This window comes from Somniosus microcephalus, unplaced genomic scaffold (genome assembly GCF_052327205.1).
Source record: "Somniosus microcephalus isolate GS21.2 unplaced genomic scaffold, FLI_Smic_1.0 unresolved_chr3, whole genome shotgun sequence".
Classification (NCBI taxonomy): Eukaryota; Metazoa; Chordata; class Chondrichthyes; order Squaliformes; family Somniosidae; genus Somniosus; species Somniosus microcephalus.
Genome location: NW_028225181.1, coordinates 70,553,260 through 70,581,175, shown reverse-complemented (window position 1 = coordinate 70,581,175; position 27,916 = coordinate 70,553,260). Strand labels below are relative to the sequence as shown.

Sequence of the window (27,916 nt, the reverse complement as noted above, 5' to 3'; positions counted from 1 at the left end):
TGCGTGCATTCGGGTTCGGGATGCATTTCATCACCTGGATCCGACTTCTGTACGCTGCCACGGAGTGTCTGATTAAAGTTAATGGGTCTTTGACGGCACCCCTTCGCTTCGGGAGGGGGGTGCATCAGGGATGCCCCATGTCCTTTCAGTTATATGCCGTCTGCATGGAGCCTTTCCTGCGCCGCTTGCGGAAGAGGTTGACGGGACTGGCTCTGCAAGGGCCGGGCGTGGAAGTTGTCCTCTCGGCTTATGCCGATGACGTGCTCCTCATGGTCACGGGTCCCGCTGACTTGCAGAGGATGCGAGAATGCCAGCAGATTTACTCGGACGCATCCTCCGCCAGGATCAACTGGGAGAAATGTTCTGGACTCCTGGTGGGTCAGTGGCGGGTGGACTCCCTGCCGGAGGAGTTCAGGTCCTTCGCCTGGAGCACCACGCACCTCCTCTACATCGGAGTCTACCTCAGCCCCACCGAGGACGCCTGGCCAGTCAACTGGCAAGAGCTGGAGGCCAAAATCACCGCTCGCCTAGGACGGTGGACAGGACTGCTCCGAGTGTTGTCCTATAGGGGTCGAGCGCTGGTCATAAACCAGCTGGTGGCCATGTTGTGGTACCGGTTGGTCACTTTGATCCCGCCCCCTGCGTTTGTCGCCAAGATGCAGAAGAAGCTCATTGACTTCTTCTTGGACAAAGGGAAGCACTGGGTCTATGCCGCGGTTCTGAGTCTCCCGTTTAGGGAGGGCGGTCAGGCACTGGTGTGCCTTCACACCTGGGCGGCGACTTTCTGTCTTTGGACCCTGCAGAGATACCTGTACATCGAGAATCCTCCTCGATGGTGTGCGCTGGCGACGTATTTCTTCCGCCAGCTGTACGGCCTCAACTATGACACGCAGCTCCTGTTTGTGGAATTGGGCCGTACGCGTGCCTACCTGCGGGAGTTGCCTGTCTTCTACCAGGAACTGCTGTGGGTCTGGAACAGCATCGCCTCCAGGTGGAGTTCTCCCCCGTCAGGAGTGGCAGCTCTCCTTCAGGAGCCGCTGCTCAGGAATCCGCACCTCCGTGACCGCTGGATCGGGCGGCTGGCGGAGGGCAGGGCTGTGCCTGGTAAGGTGACCAGGGTCGGGGACCTGCTCGATGGCGGAGGAGCGGGTTGGATGGTGCCGGAGGAGCTGGCGGCCAAAGCCATCGAGACGCTGAAAGTGGTGCTGGGCCCCGACTCCAATAGGTGTATCGAGAAGGCTCAGGCACGTGGGGTGATCCTGTCCAAACTGACCCCTGTTTGGACGGAATTCCTCATCGGCGCGCGGCCCTGAAACCTCTCTCGGGAACCGGCGCCTCACAACTTGAGCCGTCTCGAGGAAATGCCCTCCGTGCCTTTTAGTTCTGCGCGGAGGGGTTTCCTGTACGGGCTGCTCCTGCACACTCTCCACTTTGTCATCTTCACCTGCCGTCCGGACTCGCCTTGGCGTGCCATTTTGCCATCCGGCGGAGGTCCCCAATGGGGGGCTGTCTACGCGGGAGTCCTCCCTTTATCTGTTGGGGACTTGGCCTGGAGGGTGTTGCATGGAGCAGTCCCGTGCAATAAGATCTTAGATAAGTTCACGGACTCCCAGGCCTCTTGCTATTTTTGCGGCCTAGAGGAGTCCGTGTTCCATGTTTATCTAGAATGTGAGAGGTTGCAGCCCCTGTTCCATTATTTGAAGGGGCTGCTCCTCAATTTTTGGCTGCACTTCAGTCCCACGCTCCTGATCTACGGCCACCCAGTGCAGAGGAGAGAGGGCAGGTCAGAGGACCTCCTTGTAGGACTGCTCCTGGGCCTGGCCAAAGAGGCCATAAACAGGTCCAGGCAGCGGGCGGTCGTTCGGCCCGATTGCCTGCCTCTCTTCTGCGGCTATGTTCTCGCCCGTTGGCCCTGGAGATGGAGCACGCAGTGTCTGCTGGCACACTTGAGACCTTCCGAGAGCGGTGGGCGCCGCGGGGACTGGAGTGCATCATCACCCCGGCAATGTGATTTTAATTTAATTTGATAAGTTTTTAAAATTAATCCAGTGTTTTTCAGCTTCTTTACAGTCCATTTGTTCGGCTGGGAGAGGGGGAGGCTCCGCTCCGCGATGCAGAGAGCCCTGCAGGTGGAGAAGAATGTCGACCAGAGTCTGCTGGATCTGCACAAACTGTCCACTGGGAGCGCCGACCCTCAACTGTGTGAATTCCTGGAGACCCACTATCTGGATGAACAAGTGAAGATGATCAAGAAGCTTGGAGATCACCTGGTTAATTTGAAGAGGCTGGGACCCTTGCCTTGTAGGCATGAGGCCTTGTGACTTTGTACAAAGAGCCGAGACTTGAGCTCTGTGAATGTCATTAAAAAAAAAAAAAAAAAAAAACTGCGGGTAGGCCGCGCCACAGGGTTTATAAAGTTGGAGAACGGTCTCAGGCCCGAAAGAGATCCAGCGGCCGAATGTGTTCCGCCGGACGGCAGCGGTGAAGCTTTTTCTCAGTGACAGGCCCGGGTTACACGCCGCCATCTTGGTGAAGGAAAGAAAGACCGGCTGTACCTGCAGCAGGGCGCATGCGTGGCCATCTTGGTACAGGAACAAAGAGTGGGCGGGGCTTCAGGGTCCCAGTGACCAAGAGGGACAATCATTGACTCATTGATTTTATTCTCACTCTGCACACAGCGGGTGGAGAACTGAAGGTTTCAGGGTCCCAGTGACCAGGAGAGACAATCATTGACTCATTGATTTTATTCTCACTCTGCACACAGCGGGTGGAGAACTGAACCCAACCAGAGTAGAGGGAGGGGGGAAAATGGGAGTGGAGGAAAGAAATGTTGGAGATGGTGCGATGGGTTTGGATTTCAGCACAGGGAGGAGGGAGAGTGTGTGGGACGGGGATTTACAGCTTTGGGGTTAAAATGTGTTATTTTGGTCATATTTCTAGATTTGCCATTTTCTGCCCACAGGGCAATCACAGTGCACTGACCAACACCTCAGCTTGTCAGAATAGGGCAGGTGGAACCGAGCCAGAGGCAGCTCTGGGACTTCATCTTCTGAGCATTGGGTTGGGAAAGAAGAATTCCATTGTTTATTGGGCCCTGGCGAGCACTGACCTCCCTCCCACAATTTTAATATTTTGATGCATCTGTCTATTTATATACTAGGAATGTTTTAATTACTTTCACAGCAAAATGCATTTATTATTAAACCTCCACAGAAACAACTGTGGTAACAATTGAATAAAACTCAGAGAGTTGTGGGGATCTGGAACGCTCGACCTGAAAAGGTCATGAGCTGATTCCATCAATGATTTTAAAAGGGAGTTGGGCGGGTACTTGAGGATGAGGATCTTACAGGGTTATGGACAACAAGCAGGGATGTGGGACTAAGCACAAGTGCTCTTTCTAAGAGACAGCACAGGCACGATGGGCCGAATGGCCTCCTTCGTGCTGTACTTTTCAATGATTTTATGAAAACTAACAGAGCCAAACAAAGAAATGATCTTCCTTGGTTATTGATCATTTCACCCAATTTCAACAGAGTTCTCTATACACCAACAACAACTTACCTTTATATAGAGCTTTTAAAACATCTCAAGGCACTTTACAGTAGGGTAATAAGACAATAATCGACACACATATTTTGTTTGTGGTCCAGTGCACTGACACAAAGTTCCTTCACAACTATGACAATTTTATTGCGGTTGCTGTGAAGGCTGCACTCACTCTACTCGTACACCTGGTCTCCAAAGGAGGCAAAACAGGACTAATGCTGCCGAGCTCAGCTCTTTTTGATCAGAAACTATCAACTGTTTCGCCTCACCAGGAAATGCACAAAAGAGGCAGCAGTGCTGATTGGCTGCCCAGGGAAGTCCTATTTAGATTAAGCTCCTTCACCCAGAGGGTGCTGAGAATGTGGAACTTGCTGCCACAGGGAGTAGTTGAGGCGAAGAGCATGGATGTATTTAAGGGGAAGCTGGATAAACACATGGGAGAAAGGAATAGAAGGAGATGCTGATAGGGTGAGATGAAGAGAGATGGGAGGAGGCTCGTGTGGAGCATAAACACCACATGGACCAGTTGGGCCGATTGGCCTGTTTCTGTGCTGTACAATCTGTGTAATTCTATGTAATAAGAGAGGAGAATATGTTCCATAGAAACTAGAATTATCTGTTCCGAATTTTAATCCTGAACTTACAGTGATGTCTTTTGTAAACTGCTTTTACAGGAAATATCATCGGCCTTTGAATGTGGAAGGAGAAACGTTTGCCTGTTCTGTCTGTGGGAAAAGATTTCAAAGATCGGTGTGACTGGAAAAGCACCGAGACACACACACCCGAGTGAGAGTGTTCCAGTGCACTGACTGTGGAAAGAGCTTTAACCAGTTACACAGTCTGAAAAAACATCGCACCGTTCACAGCGGGGAGAAACCGTACACGTGTTGTGTGTGTGGATGAGGCTTCAACCGATTGTCCAACCTGGAGAGACACAAGAACACCCACACCACGGAGAAACTGTGGGAATGTGGGGACTGTGGGAAGGGATTTAGCTCCCCGTCCTGGCTGGAAACTCATCGATGCAGTCACACCGGCGAGAGGCTGTTCACCTGCTCCAAGTGTGGGAAGGGATTTAGTCAGTCATCCCACCTTCTGACACACCAGAGACTTCACACTGAGGAGAGACCATTCAGTTGCTCTCACTGTGGGAAGAGGTTCAGGCAGTCATCTCATCTCATTGAGCACCAGTGCATTCACACTGGGGAGAGACCGTTCACCTGCCCTGTGTGTGAGAAGGGATTCACTAATTCATCCACCCTGCTGATACACCAGCACATTCACACTGCAGAGAGGCTGTTCACCTTCCCCGTGTGTGAGAAGGGATTCACTAATTCCTCTGACCTTCTGAGACACCAGCGCATTCACACTGCAGAGAGGCTGTTCACCTTCCCCGTGTGTGAGAAGGGATTCACTAATTCCTCTGACCTTCTGAGACACCAGCGCATTCACATTGGGGAGAGGCCATTCACCTGCTCTGTGTGTGGGAAGGGATTCAATCAGTCATCCAACGTGCTGAGACACCAGCAAGTTCACAAGTGACTGCAGAGGTTCGATTCTGCTGTTATTGCTGCTGTTAATCACATCCAGGACTGAACCATGTTCATTCTGACAGTAGGGGTTTGTTTCTGCTGATGTTAATAACCACTATAACTGGGCTGGATTTTAATATTCTGGATATATAGCTGATTGAGTTGTCGGGGCTGCAGTGTCCCTTTAAGTACTGCTGTCTGATCTTTCCCCTTAATTTCTGATGAGTGTTCCTGAAATATTTTACAATAAAATTATGAACTTTTACTTCAATCGTATATTAATCTTTGCTATAAAATCTACAATTCATTGTCTGAAAGATTCCATTGATTATCATCTCCAATTAGAAAGTGCTGATTAATCCTCGCTGACAACTCTTACTGACTTGCACATTACACACAGTGGCACCTCCATTATCCACCAGAAAGAAGGGGAATGGGAATCGGTGAAGAATCGAGAGTCCCAAAATGTTGCCCCTCCCGTCTGGTACAGCAATCCCCTCGGCACGGGAATAGTGACAAGTCCAGTTATAGTGACGGGATGAGTTAAAGGTATTTACTCAGATGGGCGGAAGGTGGGAAGTGGTGTTCCATGGGGATTGGTGCTGGGACCACTGTTGTTCACCATTTACATAAATGATTTGGACTTGGGAATCAGAAGTACAATTTCAAAATTTGCTGATGACACTAAATTGGGGGGTGTAGTTAATACTGAGGAAGACTGTGATAGCATCCTTGTAGAATTATTCAGTTGTGTTCAGTAAATAACAACATTTTTTAATTTGCTTTGACTGATCGCATCACAATATAGTTATGTGAAAAACAGAAATCATTAAAAGCTCCCAATTTCAGAATTGTTAGATTCAAACTCAACTTCTTCCAAGTACAATCTAACATTTCAAACATTGTAATGGATGTAGGCGAGATATTAGGACTGTTGTCTAACACAATCCAAACACAGTGACACACAGACAGATGGGCAGGTGTAGCTTCACAGCGAATCCTTTCAAGCCTCACTAAAAAGTGGCAGACTGGCAATCCATTGTTCACTAATGGAGTTGTGATCTTTGTAAATTAAGAAATGGAAATGTGTCAAAGAGTTGATTAACAGAGTGGGGCATCATCTTCCTTTGATTTCTATTTCTGACACCAGGCAACAGAAAAAGGTCATTACAACACGACATAGACTCTTCAGGTGTGAGACATCAGACTTCAGAACAACACGTCTGCCAGCTCAGCCACAAACCCCAGTACAGTCAACCTTTCAGCAGCTGCAGCCCTGATTAAATAACTAGTAGTTTAACATGTCTAGTAGAACTTTTGTATCAAAATAGAAATGTATTTGTGACACACACACAATTAATAATTCAATCACAATGTGATTGTGAGAATCGATTATCGCCTCTTCATACCTTCTGTGTCCACCAGTCGAGGAAGGTATCAAGTGAACCGGTGGACACCGCCTGCTCCCTCTCCAGGGCCACCCGGGCAGGGACAAGACCATGGGAGAGAGGCAGGCAGCCAGAGTGACCCCCCGCCATGGGCCCCGCCCATCCTGGACCTACAAATTGCTGTTTTCGCCAGGCCCAAGAGCAGGTCCAGGAGAAGATCCTCCCACTTACCCACCACCCTCCGCACCGGGCGGCCAAAGATTAGGAGCGTGGGGCTAAAGTGTAACCAAGAGTTGAGGAGCAGCCCCTTCAGGTAACTACACAGGGGCTGCAACCTCTCACACTGAATATATACACGGCCCGTGGACTCCTCTAGGCCGCAAAAAACACATCTGGACTTGGAGTCCGGAAAGGAGCTTAAAATCTGTTGCACACAACAGCTCCCTGCAACAGTCTCCACCCCAGATCCCCAATGGAGCTGGGAAGGACTCCCGCATAGAGAGCCCTCCATTGGGGACCCCTGCCTCCACCAGACAGCAAGATGACCCGCCAGTCTGATTGAGATTGGGCAATAAACAAAATTAATCAATAAATGACACAGAAACCCGAGTCCCCGGGTCCTCAGCCCTGGTGTGAAGTACGCTGGCCACCAATTTTCCGTTACTAACTCGCACCTCAGGCCCCGCCCAGTCTGGTTTAATTACTAAATGTTTTCTAACTCGGGTTCAGGCCTGTCATTGTGAGGGAAACAAGGCCTCATTTATTGTTGTGCCCCACCCAAGCGGCTGTTAATGGCTTTAATAAACTGGCAACAAGGTTGTTTTTTGAAGGTGGAAAGAGGTGAAAAACGCAACTAGCGATGCCTCAAAACTCACGGACAGAGAAATCCACTTCATCAGCGCTCCTGCCACAGAACTCAATATCCACCCCCTCCACCACTGGTGCACTGTGTCTGCAGTATGTACGGTCTACAAGATGACCACGGTCAGGCCGTGTGGAGTCAAGGGCCAGGCAGCAGAATGGATGGAAAGATCGCTGCAAACTTCCCTTAACTCCAATCCTCTGATTTCTGTTTTGTAGCCAGCTTTCCATCCATTCTGCTGCCTGGCCCTTCACTCCACACGGCCTGACCTGGGTCATCTTGTCGATCTTACATACAGTTTATGGATAGCAAGCTGGTCACAAAACAGAAAACAGAGAGTAGGGGTTGGGAGCAGCTACTCAGACGGGCAAAAGTTGGGAAGTGGTGTTCCACAGGGATCGGTGCTGGGATCACTGTCGTTCACCATTTACAGAAACGATTTGGACTCGGGAATCAGAAGAACAATTTCAAAATTTGTCGATGATACCAAATTGGGAGGTCGAGTTAATACTGAGGAAGACAAAATGCAAGAAGGTATTAATAAATTTCAGAATGGGTGCGTAATTGGCAAATGAATTTCACTGCAGATCAGTGTGAGGTGGTGTGTTAATGAATTTCACTGTAGATCAGTGTGAGGTGGTGTGTTTTGGTGGGAAGAATAAGGAGGCCACACACTACTTGGACAAGGGGGTGAAATTGGATTGCTTTGTGCCTCCTGTGATATTCAGCGGGAGGTTAGCGGTGGCGGTAGACGGTAGCGCCCCGCGGCGGCGGTAGACGGTAGCGCCCCGCGGCACTGCACCGCTGGCAATGAAGTCATCGCCATGCACATCACCCCAGCTGCAACCTTGGGTTGCAACCCCTGACCTATCGCCGGACGATATGTCCGACAGGGTCAGGGGTCGTTCCTGCAGCCGTGGCGGCGCCACTTAAAGGGCAGGTGTCGGGCAGCAACTTTTTATTTTGGCTGACTGCCAGCACCTGCCCCCTTCCCCTTTCTTCTTTGGGGTGTCAGCCGCGATCGCTCAGCCCGGCGCTCCTCTTGATCCGTCACCCCACTCACCGGTGGTCCAGCAGGGCCCCGGTGTGCGCAGTGCTAGGCTCCTCCCCGTTAATCAGGGCGGGAGGTCTGCTATGACGCAGTGCTATGTGCCGACGGGCATGGCGCTGTTACACGAAGCACCGTGAAATTCACTGGTAGCGCCCCAAGAGGGAGGGGAGCGCTTCCAGTAGCACCCCGCCTCCTGCTTGGGGTGCTACCACTGAATTTAATGCGCAGGGGCGCTAACTTTTTCGGGGGGCTAAAATTAGCCCCGGTGACGTTAGCGACCCAAAGGGGGCACCACCGAATTTCCCCCTAAGAGTCTAAATGGGCTGGAGGAGCAGAGGGATCCAGGGATACAGATACACAAATCACTAAAAGTAGCAACACAGGTTAATAAGGCCATTAAAATAAAGCACTGGGGTACATTCCTAAAGGAGCCTTCTGTTCCGTGCCTAGGAGCTCTGAACCATGGCTGAGAATAGCTGGGACACGTTTCTCACACGCCTCGAGATTAACCCACACGGCAACTTTACTGTCAGTGAAGAGAGAGAAGAAAGACCAAAGTGCCGTTTGCCCCTCTCAGTGTGGCCCTGAAGGACTGCGTCCAGGCTGGAGTTCTGTTCCCGCCGTACGATCCTCCCCCAGATTGTCCTTTCTGAGCTCCAGCCAGGTGATGCTAAACATTCAGGAGGGAAGGACAAAAATCTACAACAATGTGTTTAAAACAAAGTTGATTTATTTGACATATATCCAGAATATTAAACTCCAGCCCAGTTACAGGGGTTATTAACATCAGCAGAAACAATCCCCAACTGTCAGAATGAACATGGTTCAGTCCTGGATGTGATTAACAGCAGCAACAACAGAATCCAACCCCTGCAGTCACTTGTGAACTCGCTGGTGTGTCAGGAGGTTGGATGACTGAGTGAATCCCTTCCCACACACAGAACAGGTGAACGGCCTCTCCCCAGTGTGAGTGCGCTGGTGTGTCAGGAGGTTGGATGACTGAGTGAATCCCTTCCCACACACAGAGCAGGTGAACGGCCTCTCCCCAGTGTGAGTGCGCTGGTGTCTCAGCAGGGTGGATGACTGAGCGAATCCCTTCGCACACACGGAGCAAGTGAACGGCCGCTCCCCAGTGTGAACACGTTGATGGCATATCAGTTCCCCGGAACTTTTAAAGCACTTCCCACAGTCCGAGCATTTAAAAGGTCTCTCCCCAGTGTGAACTCGCTGGTGTGTCAGCAGGGTGAATGAGCGAGTGAATCCCTTCCCACACACGGAACAGGTGAACGGCCTCTCCCCAGTGTGAGTGCGCTGGTGTACAGTGAGGTCAGATGACTGCCTAAACCCAGTCCCGCAGTGCGAGCACCTGAACGGTGTCTCGTCAGTGTGAACACGTTGATGGCGTATCAGTTCCTCAGAACTTTTAAAGCACTTCCCACAGTCCGAGCATTTAAAAGGTCTCTCCCCAGTGTGAACTCGCTGGTGTGTCAGCAGGGTGAATGATCGAGTGAATCCCTTCCCACACACAGAGCAGGTGAACGGCCTCTCCCCAGTGTGAGTGCGCTGATGTACAGTGAGGTCAGATGACTGCCTAAACCCAGTCCCGCAGTGCGAGCACCTGAACGGTCTCTCGTCAGTGTGAACACGTTGATGGCGTATCAGTTCCCCGGAACTTTTAAAGCACTTCCCACAGTCCGAGCATTTAAAAGGACGCTCCCCAGTGTGAACTCGCTGGTGTATCAGCAGGTGGGATGAGCGAGTGAATCCCTTCCCACACTCAGAGCAGGTGAACGGCCTCTCCTCGGTGTGAACGGTGCTTTTTGCTTCCATATTCAAAGGCCGATGATATTCAGTTCCTGATGAATCGAGTGACTGTCAGATCTTGACGTGATGTTTGGTTTGAGTTTCCCGTCTGCAAATCCTCCCCTTCTAATACCCTGTAAAATGAATTTAAAACGGAGCGTGAGAGAGAACCCACTAAAGAGGCAGGTTGTGAAATTGAGCTCAATGAATCTGGTCATTTGTGGGGCCGGCACTAGAAAAAAGCGACCATGAAAGCTGCCGGATTGTCATAAAATCCCACTGGTTCACTAATGTCCCTCGGTGAAGGGAATCTGCCACCTGGTCTGGGCCTCTGGCCTCTATGGGAGGAGAGAGATAGAGAGAGAGAGAGAGAGGTGGGAGTGGGCGAAGGAGATGGACTTTATACATCTGCAACTCGACCAGAACTTTGACAGAACCTCCAAAACCCGCAACCTCCAGCACCTAGAAGGACAAAGGCAGAAGGTGCATGGGAGCACCATCACCTCCAAGTTCTCCAAGTCACACACCATCCTGACTTGGACATATATCGCCGTTGCTACATCATCACTGGGTGAAAATCCTGGAACTCCTTACACAACAGCATTGTGGGAGTACCTTCACCACACGGACTACAGCGGTTCAAGAAGGCGGCCCACCATCACCTTCTCAACGGGAAAATGGGGATTGGCAACATATTCTGGTCTTGCGAGCGACGCCCACATCCCAAGAATGAATTAAAACAAATCTGTAGATGTAAACTGGGTTAAAAGCCTCTACAGAAATACTTCTTCCTAAAACAATACTCTTTTACATTGTAGGGACAGTGTCTGTGTAACAACCTAATCTCCCCCAGAATCCACCTCCCTTGACAGTCTCACATTGGAAATTGTTGGGTCCTCCTGGGCTCAGAAGTACTGGGGGTTAAACCCAGCAGCTTCTCCTCCATCTCCACTCCAGCTCAAACTGAAGCAACAAAAAGACCTACACAGGCGGCCAGGGACCTACCTTCCGTCAGCCTGCAATAAAACTCTTCCCGACAGCGGCTGACTAATGGCGGCCTCAGCGCCCACAATTCACCGCGCCCCAGAAACCGCTCTATCCAACGCGCTGATTTACCCGCTGAGAGTGCGCATGCTCCCCGGGGCTGCGGGCCATTCTGGGAGCCTGGCTCCTGTCCTTTGTCCCGAGTCGGACTTTGTGGAACCGGTTGAAGAAACCGGGAAGCGGCGGCTCGGATGGGGGAGGCGCTGCACTCTGGGTTTCCTGGTGCCAGGGCCCTGGCCACACGTCTGCTGGGCCCGGCTGCTCTGATTCTGATTGAGTTTTTTGATGAGGTAACAGAGAGGGTTGATGAGGGCAATGCGGTTAACGTGGTGTACATGGATTTCCAAAAGGCGTTCGACAAAGAGCCACATAATAGGCTTGCCAGCAAAGTTGATGCCCATGGAATAATAGGGACAGTGGCAGCATGGCTACTGAATTGGCAAAGTGACAGGAAACAGAGAGTAGTGGTGAACGGTTGTTTTTCGGACTGGAGGAAGGTATACAGTGGTGTTCCCCAGGGGTCGGCACTAGGATCATTGCTTTACTTGATATATATTAATGACTTGGACTTGGGTGTAGAGGGCAGTTTCAAAATATGCAGATGACACAAAACTTGGAAGTATAGTGAACAGTGAGGAGGATAGTGATAGACTTCATGAGGACATAGACAGGCTGGTGGAATGGGCGGACACATGGGAGATGAAATTTAACGCAGAAAAGTGCGAACTGATACATTTTGGTAGGAAGAATGAGGAGAGGCAATATAAACTAAAGGGTATAAGTCTTAAGTGGGTGCATGAAAGAGAGACCTGGGGGTATGTGTGCACAAATCATTGAAGGAGGCAGGGCAGGTTGAGAAAGCAGTTAAGAAAGCATGCGGGATCCTGGGCTTAATAAATAGAGGCATAGAGTCCAAAAGCAAGGTGGTTATGATGAACATTTATAAAACACTGGTTCGGCCTCAACTGGAGTATTGTGTCCAATTCTGGGCACCGCACTTTATGAAGGATGTGAAGGCCTCAGAGAGGGTGCAGAAAAGATTTACAAGAATGGTTCCAGGGATGAGGGACTTCAGTTAGGTGGATGGACTCGAGAAGCTGGGGTTATTCTCCTTAGAGTAGAGAAGGTTGAGATGAGATTTGATAGAGGTATTCAAAATGATGAGGGTTCTATACAGAGTAGATAGAGAGAAACTGTTCCCATTGGCGGAAGGGTCGAGAACCAGAGGACACAGATTGAAGGTGATTGGCAGAAGAACCAAAGGCGACATGAGGAAAAACTTTTTTATGCAGCGAGTGGTTAGGATCTGGAATGCACTGCCCGAGAGGGTGGTGGAGGCAGATTCAATCACCGCTTTCAAAAGGGAATTGGATTAAGTGCCTGAAGTAAAGAAATTTGCAGGGTTACGGGGAAAGGGCGGGGAGTGGGACTAGCTGAAGTGGTCTTGCAGAGAGCTGGCACGGACTCGACAGGCTGAATGGCCTCCTTCTGTGCTGTAACCATTCTATGATTCTATAAAATATTAGAAAGTTTGTTCCACAGAAGCACGGGGTTTATCTGCTTTTATTGATGAATTTAAAAAGTCTCTATTAAAACCTGAGCCAGTGTGTTGTGAGCCAAAGAGCCTTGTGTCCAATGAGGGGAATAAAGGCCCACAGCCTCCCCTGGCCCCGGGCCCTGAACAAGGGACTGGAGAAACTCGCTGCCCTGCGGATCAGACAATCAGCCGGCGCCAGTCCCGCCCCTCGGGCTCCCCGATTGGTTGGAGGACCCGCCGCCGGCTCGCTCCTCCAGCCCCGCCCGCTCCCTATTGGTCGGAAGCTCCCATCAATCAGTACATGGGCCCGGGTCATGTGTCCCCGAGGAGATCACGTGCTCCGTCCAACTGACGCCACTCGGTCCGGGGCCTCACGGACTCAGGTTTTTCTATTTCTCTTTATTCTCTCCCGCTCCACCCCACCCCGCGCAATTCTCCACCCAATCGGAGCGGAGAAAACTCACTTTGCGTCACCGATCGAGACTCTGGAACCGACACCAAGGCCTTTCCCCGGAATGGCCCGCGCCGACTCCGTCCGACAGGATCCGAGTGCGCAGGCGCAGCTCTGAATGGGGGAGGGGGGTTGGTGGCCTCTGGGCATGCGCGGTTATTACCCTTGGTGACCGGGAGGGGTCGCTGTGCCAGACTCGGTCCAAACCGCCGTTCCCTGTGCGCATGCGCGGACTCTCGGCTGTCAATCAACCAATAGCCAGAAGAGGTCGCTGGTGAGACCAGTGAAGGAAGAAAGACTTGCATTTCTATAGCGCCTTTCACCACCACCGGACATCCCAAAGCGCTTTACAGCCAATGAAGTACTTTTGAAGTGTAGTCACTGTTGTAATGTAGGAAACGCAGCAGCCAATTAGCGCACAGCAAGCTCCCACAAACAGCAATCTGATAATGACCAGATAATCTATGTTTTTTGTTATGTTGATTGAGGGATAAACACATTGGCTAGGACACCAGGTGTAACTCCCCTGCTCTTATTCAAATAGTGCCATAGGATCGTTGACGTCCACCTGAGAGAGCAGACCGGGCCTCGGTTTAACGTCTCCTCCAAAAAACAGCACCTCCGACAGTGCCGCACTCCCTCAGTACTGCACTGGAGTGTCAGCCTAGATTTTTGTGCTCAAGTCTCTGGAGTGGGACTTGAACCCACAACTTTCTGACTCAGAGGCGAGAGTGCTACCAACTGAGCCACTGGCTGACACTAAAGAACAAGCAGTTCTGATGAAGGGTCATCAACCTGAAACGTTAAATCTGTTTCTGTCTCCACAGATGCTGCCTGACCTGCTGAGTATTTCCAGCATTTTCTGTTTATATTAAAGAAACGAGGGAGTGATTGCTGACAGGAAGAATGTTGGGTCGACCTGCGCATGCGCACCTCCCTGGTGGCTGAGGCAAAACACCGACTTGCCCCCACCTGAGCCGCGCACGTGTACCAGATGTTGCGGCTCCGCATGCGCGCCCGATGTTCCAACCGCGGGGTTTTGTGCGCTGAGCATGCGCATTGCGGACTGATCGGGACGGGCGATTGTAGAGCAGGAGGGAGAGCGCGGGGGCCATGAGCACAGGCGCGGGACTCAGTCAACAGAGGGCTTTCTGCAGCGCTGGGGGCTTGTGGGTATTACAGCCGCCATTACTGCTGATCCTTTCAACCAACCTGTGCAGCAGCTGGGGCCTGAAAATCAGCTTCACTGCCCCTAGGTTCGGAAAGCGGAAAATTAAACAACAGTTTGCCTCTGATCCTTTTCTGAACTCGATTTACACGGTTATAGAAGTGGAGCAGTTACAGGTGGAAAGCTCAGACCAAACATCACGTCAAAATCTGAGAGTCGCTCGATTCATCAGGACCTGAATATCATCGGCCTTTGCACATGGAAGGAGAAAGCAGCGATGAGAAACTGCACACGTGTTCAGTGTGTAGACACGGATTCAGCCGATCGCCTGACCTGGTGAGACACGTGCACCGTCACACTGGGGAGAAACCGGGTTTAGGTGGGGACGGTGGGAAGGGAGTCAGTTCCCCGTCTGCATTGGAAGTTCAATGGCGCAGTCACACCAGGGACACTCCATTCACCTGCTCCGTGTGTGGAAACGGATTTGTTTGTTCATCCCACCTGCAAACACACCAGCGAGTTCACACTGGGGAGAGACCATTTCAATGTCCTGACTGTGGGAAGAGCTTTAAAAGCCCCGGGGATCTGAAGGGACACCAGCTTGTTCACACTGATGAGAGGCCGTTTACATGTTCTGACTGTGGGAAGAGCTTTAAAAGCCCCGGGGACTGAAGGGACACCAGTGCCTCCACACTGTGGAAAGGCCATTCACCTGCTCCGTGTGTGCGAAGGGATTCTTGCAGTCTGTTCACACTGCAGACACACCAGCTTGTTCATACTAACGAGAGCCTCTTTAAATGTTCTGACGGTGGGAAGAGCTTTAAAAGCCCTGCGGAGCTGAAGAGGCACCAACACCTACACACTGGGGAGAGGCCATTCACCTGATCCGTGTGTGGGAAGGGATTCGCTCGGTCCTCCAACCTGCTGGCCCATCAGCGAGTTCACACTGGAGAGAACCCCTTTAAATGTTCTGGCTGTAGGAAAAGCTTTAAAAGCTCCAGGGAGCTGAAGAGACACCGGCTCCTATACACTGGTGAGAGGCCGTTCACCTGCTCCATGTGTGGGAAGTGATTCACTCAGTCATCCCACCTGCTGATACACCAGCGAGGTCACACTGACGAGAGACCCTTTAAATGTTCTGACTGTGGGAAGAGCTTTAAAATCTCAAAGAGCCTTAAGGGACACCAGCGTATTCACACTGATCATCGAATCTAACAGCACAGGAGGAGGTGATTCGGCCCATCGAGTCTGTGCCGGCTCTTTGAAAGAGCTGTCCAATTTAGTCCCACACCCCAGCTTTATCCCCAGAACTCTGCAAACTCGTCCTCTTCAAGGACATGTCCAATTACTGTTTGAAAGTTCCTGTGGAACCTGATTCCAGCATCCTTTCAGATGCTGCGTTCCAGATCTTAACAACCCTCTGTGTGAAAACAATTCTCCTCATTCCCCTCTAGTTCTTTTAGCAACTATTTTAAAGCTGTGACTTTTGGTTACCGACCCACTTGCCAGAGTGAACAGTTTCTCAGTACTTGCTCGATCAAAACCCCTCATCATTTTGAACCCCTCTATTAGGTCTCCTCTTAACCTTCTCTGCTCTAAGGGGATGATGCGCTATCAATTCTAATAAAAGGCTAGGCAGAGTTCAGAACAACAGGCTTTTATTAACTACTGAATTGCACTTCAGACAGATCAGGACTATGCCTCTAGTGGACGACCGAATGCCAGGAGCTGCCATGCGGCCGCTCTTATACTCGGTAGCCCAGGGGCGGAGTCAGCTGAGGCATAGTCGGGCACAACAGTGAAACAAGAGTGAACGACAACAACAACAACAACAACAGTGAACACAGTGAACTACAGTGGTTTACCACAGGGGAACAATCCCAGCTTCTCCAATCTCTCCACATAACTGAAGTCCCTCATCCCTGGTACCATCCTGGTCAACCTCCTCTGCACCCTCTCCAAGGCCTTGACATCCTTCCTAAAGTGTGGTGCCCAGAACTGTACACAAGACTCCAGCTGAGGCCAAAACCCTGCAGCTGTACAACACCCTGGTTAGACCACACCTGGAGCACTGTGAGCATTTCTGGGCACCCCACCTTAGGAAGGATATATTGGCCTTGGAGGGAGTGCAGCGTAGGTTTACCAGAATGATACCCGGACTTCAAGGGTTAAGTTATGAGGAAAGATTATACAAATTAGGGTTGTATTCCCTGGAATTTAGACGGTTAAGGTGTGATCTGATCAAAGTTTTCAGGATATTAAGGGGAACAGATAGGGTAGATAGAGAGAAACTATTTCTGCTGGTTGGGGATTCTAGGACTGGGGGCAGTCTAAAAATTAGAACCAGACCTTTCAGGAGTGAAATTAGGAAACACTTCTACACACAAAGGGTGGTAGAAGTTTGGAACTCTCTTCTGCAAACGGCAATTGATGCGAGATCAATTGTTAATTTTCAATCTGAGATTGATAGGCTTTTGTTACCCAAAGGTATTAAGAGATATGGGCCAAAGGCGGGTGTATGGAGTTAGATCGCAGATCAGCCATAATCTCAATGAATGGCGGAACAGTCTCGAGGGGCTGAATGGCCTCCTCATGTCCTATGTTCCTAACTAGTGATTTGTAAATGTTTAGTGTAACTTCCTTGTTTTTGTATTCAATGGCCCTATTTACAAAGCCAAGTATCCCATACGTTTTCTGAAACCTCACCAACTTGCCGTGGCACTTTCAAAGATTTGTGAATATGGACCCCCAGGTCCCTCTGCTCTTGCACCCCCTCAAAATAGTCCCATTTAGATTATCCGGCCTCTCCCTGTTGTTTCTCCCAAAGTGCATCACTTCACACTTATCCTCATTTAATTTCATCTGCCTTGTGTCTGCTCATTTCACAGTCTGTCTCTGTCCTCCTGAAGTCTGCTACTACTATGCTCACTATTTACTACGTTGCCGAGTTTTGTATCATCTGCAAACTTTGAAATTGTACACCTATACCCAAGTCCAGGTCAGTTATATATAACAAGAAAAGCAATGGTCCTAATCCCGACCCCTGGGGGAACCCACTGCATACTTCCCTCCAGTCAGAAAAACATCCCTCAGCACTGCTCACTGCCTCCTCTCCCTTAGCCAATTAGCAGGAGTGGGCCATTCGGCCCCTCGAGCCTGCTCCACCATTCAATAAGATCATGGCTGATCATCGATCTCCATATCCCATGATTCCCCTAGAGTCCAACAATCTATCGATCTCAGCCTTGAATATACTCAAAGACTCAGCATTCACAGCCCTCTGGGGCAGAGAATTACAAAGATTCACAACCCTCTGAGTGAAGAAATTCCTCCTCATCTCAGTCTTAAATGGCCGACCCCTTATCCTGAGACTGTGCCCCCTAGTTCTAGACACTCCAGCCAGGGGAAACAACCTCTCAGCATCTACCCTGTCAATCCCCTTCAGAATCTTGTATGTTTCAATGAGATCACCTTTCATTCTTCTAAACTCCAGAGAGTATCGGCCCATTCTACACAATCTCTCCTCATCGGACAGCCCCCTCATCCCAGGAATCAATCTAGTGAACCTTCGTTGCACCGCCTCCAAGGCAAGTATATCCTTCCTTAGATAAGGAGACCAAAACTGTGCCCAGTACTCCAGGTGTGGTCTGACCAAGGCCCTGTACAATTGGAGCAAGACTTCCTTACTCTTATACTCCAACCCCCTTGCAATAAAGGCCAACATGCCACTTGCCTTCCTTATTGCTTGCTGTACCTGCACGCTAGCTTTCTGTGTTTCTTGCACGAGGACACCCAAATCTTTCTGAACACCAACATTTGAAAGTTTCTCACCATTTAAAAAAGATTCTGTTTTTCTATTCTTCCTACCAAAGTGAATAACCTCACATTTCCCCACATTACACTCCATCTGCCACCTTACTGCCCACTCACTGAGTCTATCTATATCCCTTTGCAGAGTCTTTGTGTTCTCCTCACAGCTTACTGTCCCACCTAGCTTTGTATCATCAGCAAACTTGGATACATTACACTCGGTCCCTTCATCTAGGTCATTAATATAGATTGTAAATAGCTGAGGCCCCAACACTGATCCTTGCGGCACCCCACTAGTTACAGCCTGCCAACCTGAAAAAGGTCGGTTTATCCCTACTCTCTGTTTTCTGCCTGTTAACCAATCCTCTATCCATGCTACTATATTACCCCCAACCCCGTGAGCCCTAATCTTGTGTAATAATATTTTATGTGGCACCTTGTCGAATGCCTTTTGGAAATCCAAATATACATCCACTGGTTCCCCTTTATATACCCTGCTAGTTACATCCTCAAATAACTCTAATAAATTTGTCAAACACCATTTCCCTTTCATAAAACCATGTTGACTCAGCCTAACCATGTTATGATTTTCTAAGTGCCCTGATACAACTTCCGTAACAATGGATTCCAGCATTTTCCCAACGACTGATGTCAGGCTAACTGGCCTGTCGTTCCCTGTTTTTTCTCTCCCTCCTTTCTTAAATAGCGGTGTTACATTTGCGACCTTCCAATCCGCTGGGACCGTTCTAGAATCTCGAGAATCTCGGAAACTTTCAAAGATCAAAACCAATGCATCCACTATCTCTTCAGCGACCTCTTAGAACCCTAGGATGTAGGCCATAGAAACATAGAAGAGAGGAGCAGGAGTCGGCCCATTCGGCCCCTCGAGCCTGCTCCGCCATTCAATGAGATCATCGCTGATCATCCAAATTCAGTACTCTGTCCCTGCCTTCTCTCCATATCCCTTGATCCCTTTAGCCTGAAGAAATATATCCAACTCCTTCTTGAATATATTTAATGAACTGGCCTCCACCGCCCTCTGTGGTAGAGAATTCCACAGGTTCACCACTCTCTGGGTGAAGAAATTCCTCCCCATCTCTGTCCTAAATGGCCTACCCCTTATCCTTAGACTGTGACCCCTGGTTCTGGACTCCCCGACCATCAGGAACATCCTTCCTGCATCTAGTCTGTCTAGTCCTGTTAGAATTTTATAAGTTTCAATGAGATCCCCTCTCAATCTTCTAAACTCCAGCGAGTATAAGCCCAATCGACCCAATCTCTCCTCATACGTCATTCCTGCCATCCCAGGTATCAGCCTGGTGAATCTTCGCTGCACTCCCTCCATGGCAAGAACATCCTTCCTCAGATAAGGCGACCAAAACTGCACACAATGCTCAAGGTGTGGTCTCACCAAGGCCCTGTACAACTGCAGCAAGACATCCTTGTTCCTGTACTCAAATCCTCTCGCTATGAAGGCCAACATACCATTTGCCTTCTTCACCGCCTGCTGCACCTGCATGCTTACCTTCAGCGACTGGTGCACAAGGACACCCAGGTCTCGTTGCACTTCCCCTTCTCCCAATCTATTGCCATTCAGGTAATAATCTGCCTTCCTGTTTTTACCACCAAAGTGGATAACCTCGCATTTATCCACATTATATTGCATCTGCCATGCTTCCGCCCAATCACCCAACCTGTCCAGATCATACTGGATTTTCAGGGCATCCTCCTCACAGCACACTCTCCCACCCAGCTTTGTGTCATCTGCAAATTTTGAGATATTACATCCAATTCCCTCGTCTAGATCATTAATATATAGTCAATAGCTGGGGTCCTTGGACAGATCCCTGTGGTACCCCACTAGTCACTGCCTGCCACTCGGAGAATGACCCGTTTATTCCGACTCTTTGCTTTCTGTCTGCCAACCGGTTCTCTATCCAAGTCAATACCTTGCCCCCAATCCCATGTGCCTTAACTTTGCACGCTAGTCTCTCATGCAGGACCTTATCAAAAGCTTTCTGAAAGTCCAAATAGACCACATCCACTGGTTCTCCCTTATCTAGTTTACCAGTTACATCCTCAAAAAATTCCAGTAGATTAGTCAAGCAGAATTAACTTTTCGTAAATCCATGTTGACTTTGTCCGATCCTGTCACTGTTTTCCAAGTGTTCTGCTATTACATCCTTTATAATGGACTCTAGCATTTTCCCCACTACCGATGTCAGGCTCACCGGTGTCTAATTCCCCATTTTTTCTCTACCACCTTTTTTGAATAGTGGGGTAACATTAGCTACCCTCCAATCCATGGGTACTGTTCCAGAGTCTAGCGAATTCTGGAAGATGACCAGTAATGCATCTACCATCATTAGGGCCACTTCCTTAAGTACCCTCGGATGTAGATTATCAGGCCCTGGGGATTTATCGGCCTTTAATCCCATCAATTTCCCCAACACCATTTCCCTACCAATACTGATTTCTTTCAGTTCCTCCCTCTCATCAGACCCTATGTCCCCCGACATCTCTGGGAGGTTATTTGTGTCCTCCTTTGTGAAGACAGAATCAAAATATGTATTTAATTGGTCCGCCATTTCTTTGTTCCCCATTATAAATTCCCCTGATTCTGACTGCAAGGGACCTACGCTTGACTTCACCAATCTTTTTCTCTTCACATATCTATAAAAGCTTTTACAGTCAGCTTTTATGTTCCCTGCAAGCTTACTCTCATACTCTATTTCCCCTCTCTTAATTAATCCCTTTGTCCTCCTTTGTTGAATCCTAAACTGCTCCCAATCCTCAGGTTTACTACTTTTTCTGGCCAATTTATATGTCCTTTCGTTGGATCTTATGCTATCCCTAATTTCCCTCATTAGCCATGGTTGAGTCACCTTTTTTGTTTTATTTTTATGCCAAACTGGGATGAACAAATTCTGTCGTTCATCCATGCGATCTTTGAATGTTTGCCATTGCCTATCCACCGTCAACCCTTTGAGTGACATTCCCCAATCAATCCTACCCAACTCGCGCCTCATACCATCGTAGTCTCCTTTATTTAAATTCAGGACCCTAGTCTCTGAGTCAACTATATCACTCTCCATCTTAATGAAGAATTCTATCATATTATGATCGCTCCGACCCAAGGAGCCTTGCACAGCAAGATTGCTAATTAATCCTTTCTCATTAAATAATACCCAGTCTAAAATGGCCTGATCCCGAGTTGGCTCCTCGACATATTGGTCCAGGAAACCATCCAGTATTCACTCCAGGAATTCCTCCTCCACAGTATTGTTACTAATTTGGTTAGCCCAATCTATATGTAGATTAACGTCACCCATAATAACTGCAGTGCCCTTATTGCACGCGTCTCTAATTTCCCGTTTAATGCCATCCCTGACCTCCGCATTACTGTTTGGGGGTCTGTACACCACTCCCACTAACATTTTCTGCCCCATGGCATTTCTCATTTCTACCCATACAGATTCCACATCATCAGAGCTAATATCCTTCCTTACAAATGTGTTAATCCCCTCTTTAACCAGCAATGCTACCCCACCTCCTTTTCCTTTTTGCCTATCTTTCCTGAATATTGAATACCCCTGGATGTTGAGTTCCCAGCCCTGGTCACCCTGGAGCCATGTTTCCGTAATCTCAATCATATCGTATTCATTTACCTCTATTTCCGCAGCTAATTCATCCACCTTATTTCGAATGCTCCTCCCATTAAGACACAAAACCTTCAGGCTTGTTTTTTTAATGCTCTTTGACCTTTTAGAATTATTTACTGCGGCCATGTTTGGTTTAAACACTTGATTTCTCTGTCTGCCCACTTTGTTTTTCTCCTTCTTGTCTTTTGCTTCTATCCTTGTTTCCCTTTCCTCTGTCTCCCTGCTCAGGTTCCCAAACCCCTGCCATTTTAGTTTAAATCCTCCCCAACAGCACTAGCAAACACTCCCACAAGGACATTGGTCCCGGTCCTGTCAGGTGCAGACCGTCCGGTTTGTACTGGTCACCCGTCCCCCAGAACCGGTTCCAATGTCCCAGGAATTTGAATCCCTCCCCCTTGCACCATTCCTCTAGCCACGTATTCATATGAAATATCCTTCTATTGCTACTCTGACTAGCACGTGGCACTGGTAGCAATCCTGAGATTACTACCTTTGAGGTCCTATTTTTTAATTTACCTCCTAACTCCCTATATTCAGCTTTTAGGACCTCATCCCGTTTATCACCTATATCGTTGGTACCTATATGCACCACGACAACTGGCTGCTCACCCTCCTCCTCCAGAATGCTCTGCAGCCGCTCCGAGACATCCTTGACCCTTGCACCAGGGAGGCAACACACCATCCTGGAGTCTCGTTTGCAGCCGCAGATATGCCTATCTATTCCCCTTACAATAGAATCCCCTATTACTAAAGCTCTACCCCTCTTTTTCCTCCCGTCCTGTGCAGCAGAACCACCCCTGGTGCCAGGAAGTTGGCTGCTGCTGCTTTCCTCTGGTAAGCCATCCCCCCCAACAGTATCCAAAGTGGTATATCTGTTTGAGAGGGGGATGACCCCAGGGGACTCCTGCAGTACCTGCCTGCGCCTACTACTCTGCCTGGTGGTCACCCATTCCCTTTCTGCCTGTGCAACCTTCACCTGCGGTGTGATCAACTGGTTAAACGTGCTATCCACGACGTCCTCAGCTTCGCGAATGCTCCAGTATGTATCCACTCGCAGCTCCAGCGCCGCAATGCGGTCTGCCAGTAGCTGCAGCTGGATACACTTCCCGCACACATGGTCGTCAGGGACAAAGTGTCCCTGATTTCCCACATAGTGCAGGAGGAGCAAACTACGGGGCTGGGCTGTCCTGACATGACTTACCCTTCAATTAATTTAAATTAAATCAAAACCACCAATTACATTGTATACTCAATGGCGCTTGTTTACCTACTATCCCCGCTGCACCACAAAGACCCTAGAAACTATAAAACACAGAATTTAAGCTTGTAAAAAAGGAGAAAGAAATACTCACCAACCAATCACGTACCTGCTTTCTGGTGACGTCACGCTTCGGTTAATTTTTACTTCTCTCCTCTGCTGTTGGATTGGTTTTAAACTGCCGGGCTCTGCTCACGCTCTCGGGCCTCACTCTTTTAAACTGCCGGGCTCTGCTCACGCTCTCGGGCCTCTTGGGCTTCGCTCTTTTAAACTGCCGGGCTCTGCTCCTGCTCCCTCGCAGGTCCGCTCTCAAGGGTTGCACTAGAGGGTACAGAGGAGATTTTTTTAAATTCGTTTCTCAGATGTGGGTGTCGCTGGCAAGGCCAGCATTTATTGCCCATCCCTAATTGCCCTCGAGAAGGTGGTGCTGAGCCGCGTCCTTGAACTGCTCCAGTCCGTGTGGTGAAGGTACTCTCACCGTGCTGTTCGGGAGGGCGTTCCAGGATTTTGACCCAGCGACGATGAAGGATCAGCAATATACTTCTAAGTCAGGATGGTGTGTGACTTGGAGGGGAACTTGGAGGCGGTGGTGTTCCCATGCGCCTGCTACCCTTGTCCTTCTGGGTGGAAGAGGTCGCGGGTTTGGGAGGTGCTGCTGAAGAAGCCTTGGCGAGTTGCTGCAGTGCATCGCCACTTGGTTCTTCTGAGTGCGGGAGGCTGGGGGGGGGGGGGCAAGGTTGACGAACATTTGTGCTGACCCTTGACCTCCCTTTCCCCCGCTCCCCAGTGCAGACCAGGATAGGTTGCACATTCCAGCTGCACACAGTGGGGGTGCTCAGATGATCCTGGCCTGGGATGCAGTTGGGGAGACTGCAGTTAGCCTCAGTGTCCATTGTGGCTCAGTGGGCAGCTCCCTCACCTCTGAGTCAGAAGGTTGTGGGTTCAAAGTCTCACTCCAGGGACTCGAGCACATAAAGCTAGGCTGACACGCCAGTGCAGTGCTGAGGGAGTGCTGCACTGTCGGAGGTGCCGTCTTTCAGTTGAGACGTTAAACCGAGGCCCCGTCTGCCCTCTCAGGTGGATGTAAAAGATCCCATGGCACTATTTCGAAGAAGAGCAGGGGAGTTCTCCCCGGTGTCCTGGCTAATATTTATCCCTCAACCAACATAAAAACAGATTATCACATTGCTGTTTGTGGGAGTTTGCTGTGCGCAAATTGGCTGCCGCGTTTCCCACATTATGACACTCTGAAAGTACTTCATTGGCTGTAAAGTGCTTGGAGACGTCCAGTAGTCATGAAAGGCGCTATAGAAATGCAAGTCTTTCTTTCCTTCTTTCTTTCAGTGCCCTGGGCTCCTGCTACTGATCACTGTCCAGTCACCCCCAGCAGCAAAGGCCGAGTCTGCAAAGGGGGCTTGATTTTGTCTGTGATGCCCCCCAAAGTTGAATAGGTGGCCAACAATCACTGCAACCAGTGACTATGGAACTGTATCCCAGTGCCTGCCTGCCCTTTACAATCGAGGGGGTGAAACTTGAATGACAATTAATAAAACTAAAAATCACAATTTATCTCGCGCCTGAAACTGAGTCAAATGTTCCAAGGGGCTTCACAGGAGTGTTAGCAAACACAACCTGACCCCGAGACACATCAGGAGATATTTGGCAAATCACGAAAAGCTTGGTCAGAGAAATCGGCATTAAGGAGCGTCTTTAAGCAGGAAAGAGAGGCGGAGAGGTTTAGGGAGGGAATTCCAGAGCTTAAGGCCGAGGCAACAGAAGGCACGGCCACCAATGGTGGAGCGATTAAAATCAGGGATGCACAACAGGCCAGAATTGAAAGAGCACAGATATCTCGGATGGTTGTGGGGCTGGAGGAGATTACAGAGCTAGGGAGGGGTGAAGCCATGGTTGGGGGGGGGGGGGGGGGGGGGGATTTAAAACCAAGGATGAGAATTTTGAAATCGAGGCGTTGCTTAACCAGGAGCCAACGTAGGTCAGTGAGCACAGGGGTGATGGGTGAATGGGACTTGGTGCCAGTTAGGACACAGGCAGCAGAGTTTTGGATGACCTCAAGTTTACATAGGTTAGAACATGGGAGGCCAGCCAGGAGTGTGTTGAAATCGTCAAATCTAGAGGTAACATAAGAACATAAGAAATAAGAGCAGGAGTCGGCCATACGGCCCCTCGAGCCTGCTCCGCCATTCAATAAGATCATGGCTGATCATCGATCTCAACTCCACTTTCCCGCCCGATCTCCATATCCCTCGATTCCCCCAGAGTCCAACAATCTATCGATCTCAGCCTTGAATATACTCAAAGACTCAGCATTCACAGCCCTCTGGGGCAGAGAATTACAAAGATTCACAACCCTCTGAGTGAAGAAATTCCTCCTCATCTCGGTCTTAAATGGCCGACCCCTTATCCTGAGACTGTGACCCCTAGTTCTAGACACTCCAGCCTGGGGAAACAACCTCTCAGCATCTACCCTGTCAATCCCCTTCAGAATCTTGTCTGTTTCAATGAGATCACCTCTCATTCTTCTAAACTCCAGAGAGTATCGGCCCAATCTACACAATCTCTCATCATAGGACAGCCCCCTCATCCCAGGAATCAAACTAGTGAACCTTCGTTGCACCGTCTCCAAGGCAAGTATATCCTTCCTTAGATAAGGAGACCAAAACTGTGCCCAGTACTCCAGGTGTGGTCTGACCAAGGCCCTGTACAATTGGAGCAAGACTTCCTTACTCTTATACTCCAACCCCCTTGCAATAAAGGCCAACATGCCATTTGCCTTCCTTATTGCTTGCTGTACCTGCACGCTAGCTTTCTGTGTTTCTTGCACGAGGACACCCAAATCTCTCTGAACACCAACATTTGAAAGTTTCTCACCATTTAAAAAATATTCTGTTTTTGTATTCTTCCTACCAAAGTGAGTAACCTCACATTTCCCTACATTATACTCCATCTGCCACCTTATTGCCCACTCACTTAACCTGTCTATATCCCTTTGCAGAGTCTTTGGGGGAGAAATTGAGTCACACCCCCTTTGGCCAAAATTGAGTGGTAGCACCCCAAGAGGGAAGTGGGGTGCTACTGGAAGCGCCCCGCCTCCCTTTTGGGGTGCTGTGAGGGAATATCGCGGCGCTACGTGCCGCAGCGCCATGTACTGCGGCACATCACGCCGCGATATTTCAGGCCTTCCTCCCCTTCTTAAAGGGGACATGCCTTGCGCAGCGCGACCCGGGGCACAGCTGGGCCACCGGGAATCAGAGTGCCGGCAAAAGAGCCCAGCACTCAAGAGAAGTGCTGGGCTCATGGAGCGCAGCTGGCACTCCGCGGGTGGGGGGGGGGGCAGGTCAGGAGGCCGGGGACCGCAGCGGAGGCGGTCAGCAACAAAAATGGCCACCTGGCACCTCGCCTTTAAATAGCACCACCCCGGCCGTGGGTAGGCCCCCCTGACCCTGTCGGACATAGCATCCAGCGGTAAGTTAGGGGGTGCTACCGAAGATCGCGGGCAAGGCGCGAGCGGGGCGCTGCGCACGGCGATGACGTCATCGCCGGCGGTGCAGGGCAGTAATGGTTACTGCCGCCGCTAACCTCCCACTGAATTTCACGGGATGCGTTGACGGCACCTTCAGCTGCCTAGGCCCTAAGCTCTGGAATTCCCTCCCTAAACCTCTCCTCCTCGAAGATGCTCCTTAAAACCTACCCCTTTGACCAAGCTTTTGGTCACCTCCCCTAATATCAACTGGCCTACTCCTGCTCCTATTCCTTATGTTCTCCTTATGTGGCTCGGTGTGAAATTGTGTTTGATTAGGCTCCTGTGAAACGCCTTGCGGCGTTTTACTACATTGAAGGCGCTGCATAAATGCAAGTTGTTGTTGCCAACTGCTGACTGAGGCCATGGGCGGCGGCCATTTTGTGCCCACCCGGCGGGCGGCGGCCATTTTGTGCCCACCCGGCGGGCGGCGGCCATTTTGTGCCCACCCGGCGGGCGGGCGGCGGCCATTTTGTGCCCACCCGGCGGGCGGCCCCTCCCTTCCCCCCTGTGAAAGGCCAGTGCTCGATGTCGGTCTGCACCAGCGGGTGGTTGAACTTGCGGCCGATCAGCCTCTTGGTGTTGAAGACGGTGTTGATGCCACCTGGTTTTTGGCGGGGTGGCCGATCAGGCGCTCGCTGCCGGTGACGGCCCCGGAGCTGGGCGCGGTGCGGTTGCCCTGGTCGCTGGCGATGATCTCCACCTTGCCGGGCTGGAAGACGCTGACGCACGAGTCGGTGGTGTCCGGGTCGATGGCGGTGACCGAACCACAAGGTGAGCTGAGGTGACCGGGGACCGGGGCTCCAGTGATCGGCCGCCGGGCGGCTGCCCGTTTCCCCGCTCGAGCTGTTTACAGCGCCGTTTGGATTTGGGTTTTCCCGCCCCGCGTCGGCCAATCAGAACGCCGCCTTTGTCCAGCCCGGGCACGTGGGGCAACGACGTACACCAGGGTGCGGACCAATCGGAATACGTCCCGCGTTGGTTCCCCCCCAACCGGGCCGCCACGTGAGCCGATGACGCCGGCGTCCAACTCGGACCAATCAGAAGACGGCGCGGTGCGGCGAGCCTGATTGGAGCGGGGGGCCAGGCGCCTGATTGGAGCGGGGGGGCAGGCGCCTGATTGGAGCGGGGGACCAGGCGCCTGATTGGAGCGGGGGGCCAGGCGCCTGATTGGAGCGGGGGCCAGGCGCCTGATTGGAGCGGGGGACCAGGCGCCTGATTGGAGCGGGGGCCAGGCGCCTGATTGGAGCGGGGGTCAGGCGC

The 27,916-nt window shown here is 50.5% G+C and overlaps 1 protein-coding gene across 2 annotated transcripts; it reads right to left on the bottom strand.

Moving 5' to 3' along the window:
- Nucleotides 1-9,019: 9,019 nt before the first annotated feature.
- Nucleotides 9,020-27,626, bottom strand: LOC147091930 (uncharacterized). Of its 2 annotated transcripts, none has more exons than XM_085976939.1 (3): nucleotides 27,196-27,626; nucleotides 23,225-23,436; nucleotides 9,020-10,319 (listed from the first exon to the last, which is right to left on the bottom strand). In XM_085976939.1, exon 3 carries the CDS (start codon nucleotides 10,210-10,212, stop codon nucleotides 9,259-9,261), a length of 954 nt encoding a protein of 317 aa, XP_085833065.1. In that variant the 5' UTR covers nucleotides 10,213-10,319; nucleotides 23,225-23,436; nucleotides 27,196-27,626; the 3' UTR covers nucleotides 9,020-9,258. The 2 variants fall into 2 exon arrangements, with proteins under 2 accessions (XP_085833065.1, XP_085833064.1); XM_085976938.1 differs by having other exon boundaries at nucleotides 27,357-27,626.
- Nucleotides 27,627-27,916: the final 290 nt, after the last annotated feature.

What these genes read in the sequence shown, in the direction of transcription:
- LOC147091930 (XM_085976939.1), bottom strand. Translation starts at nt 10,212, where the DNA reads ATGGAAGCAAAAAGCACCGTTCACACCGAGGAGAGGCCGTTCACCTGC.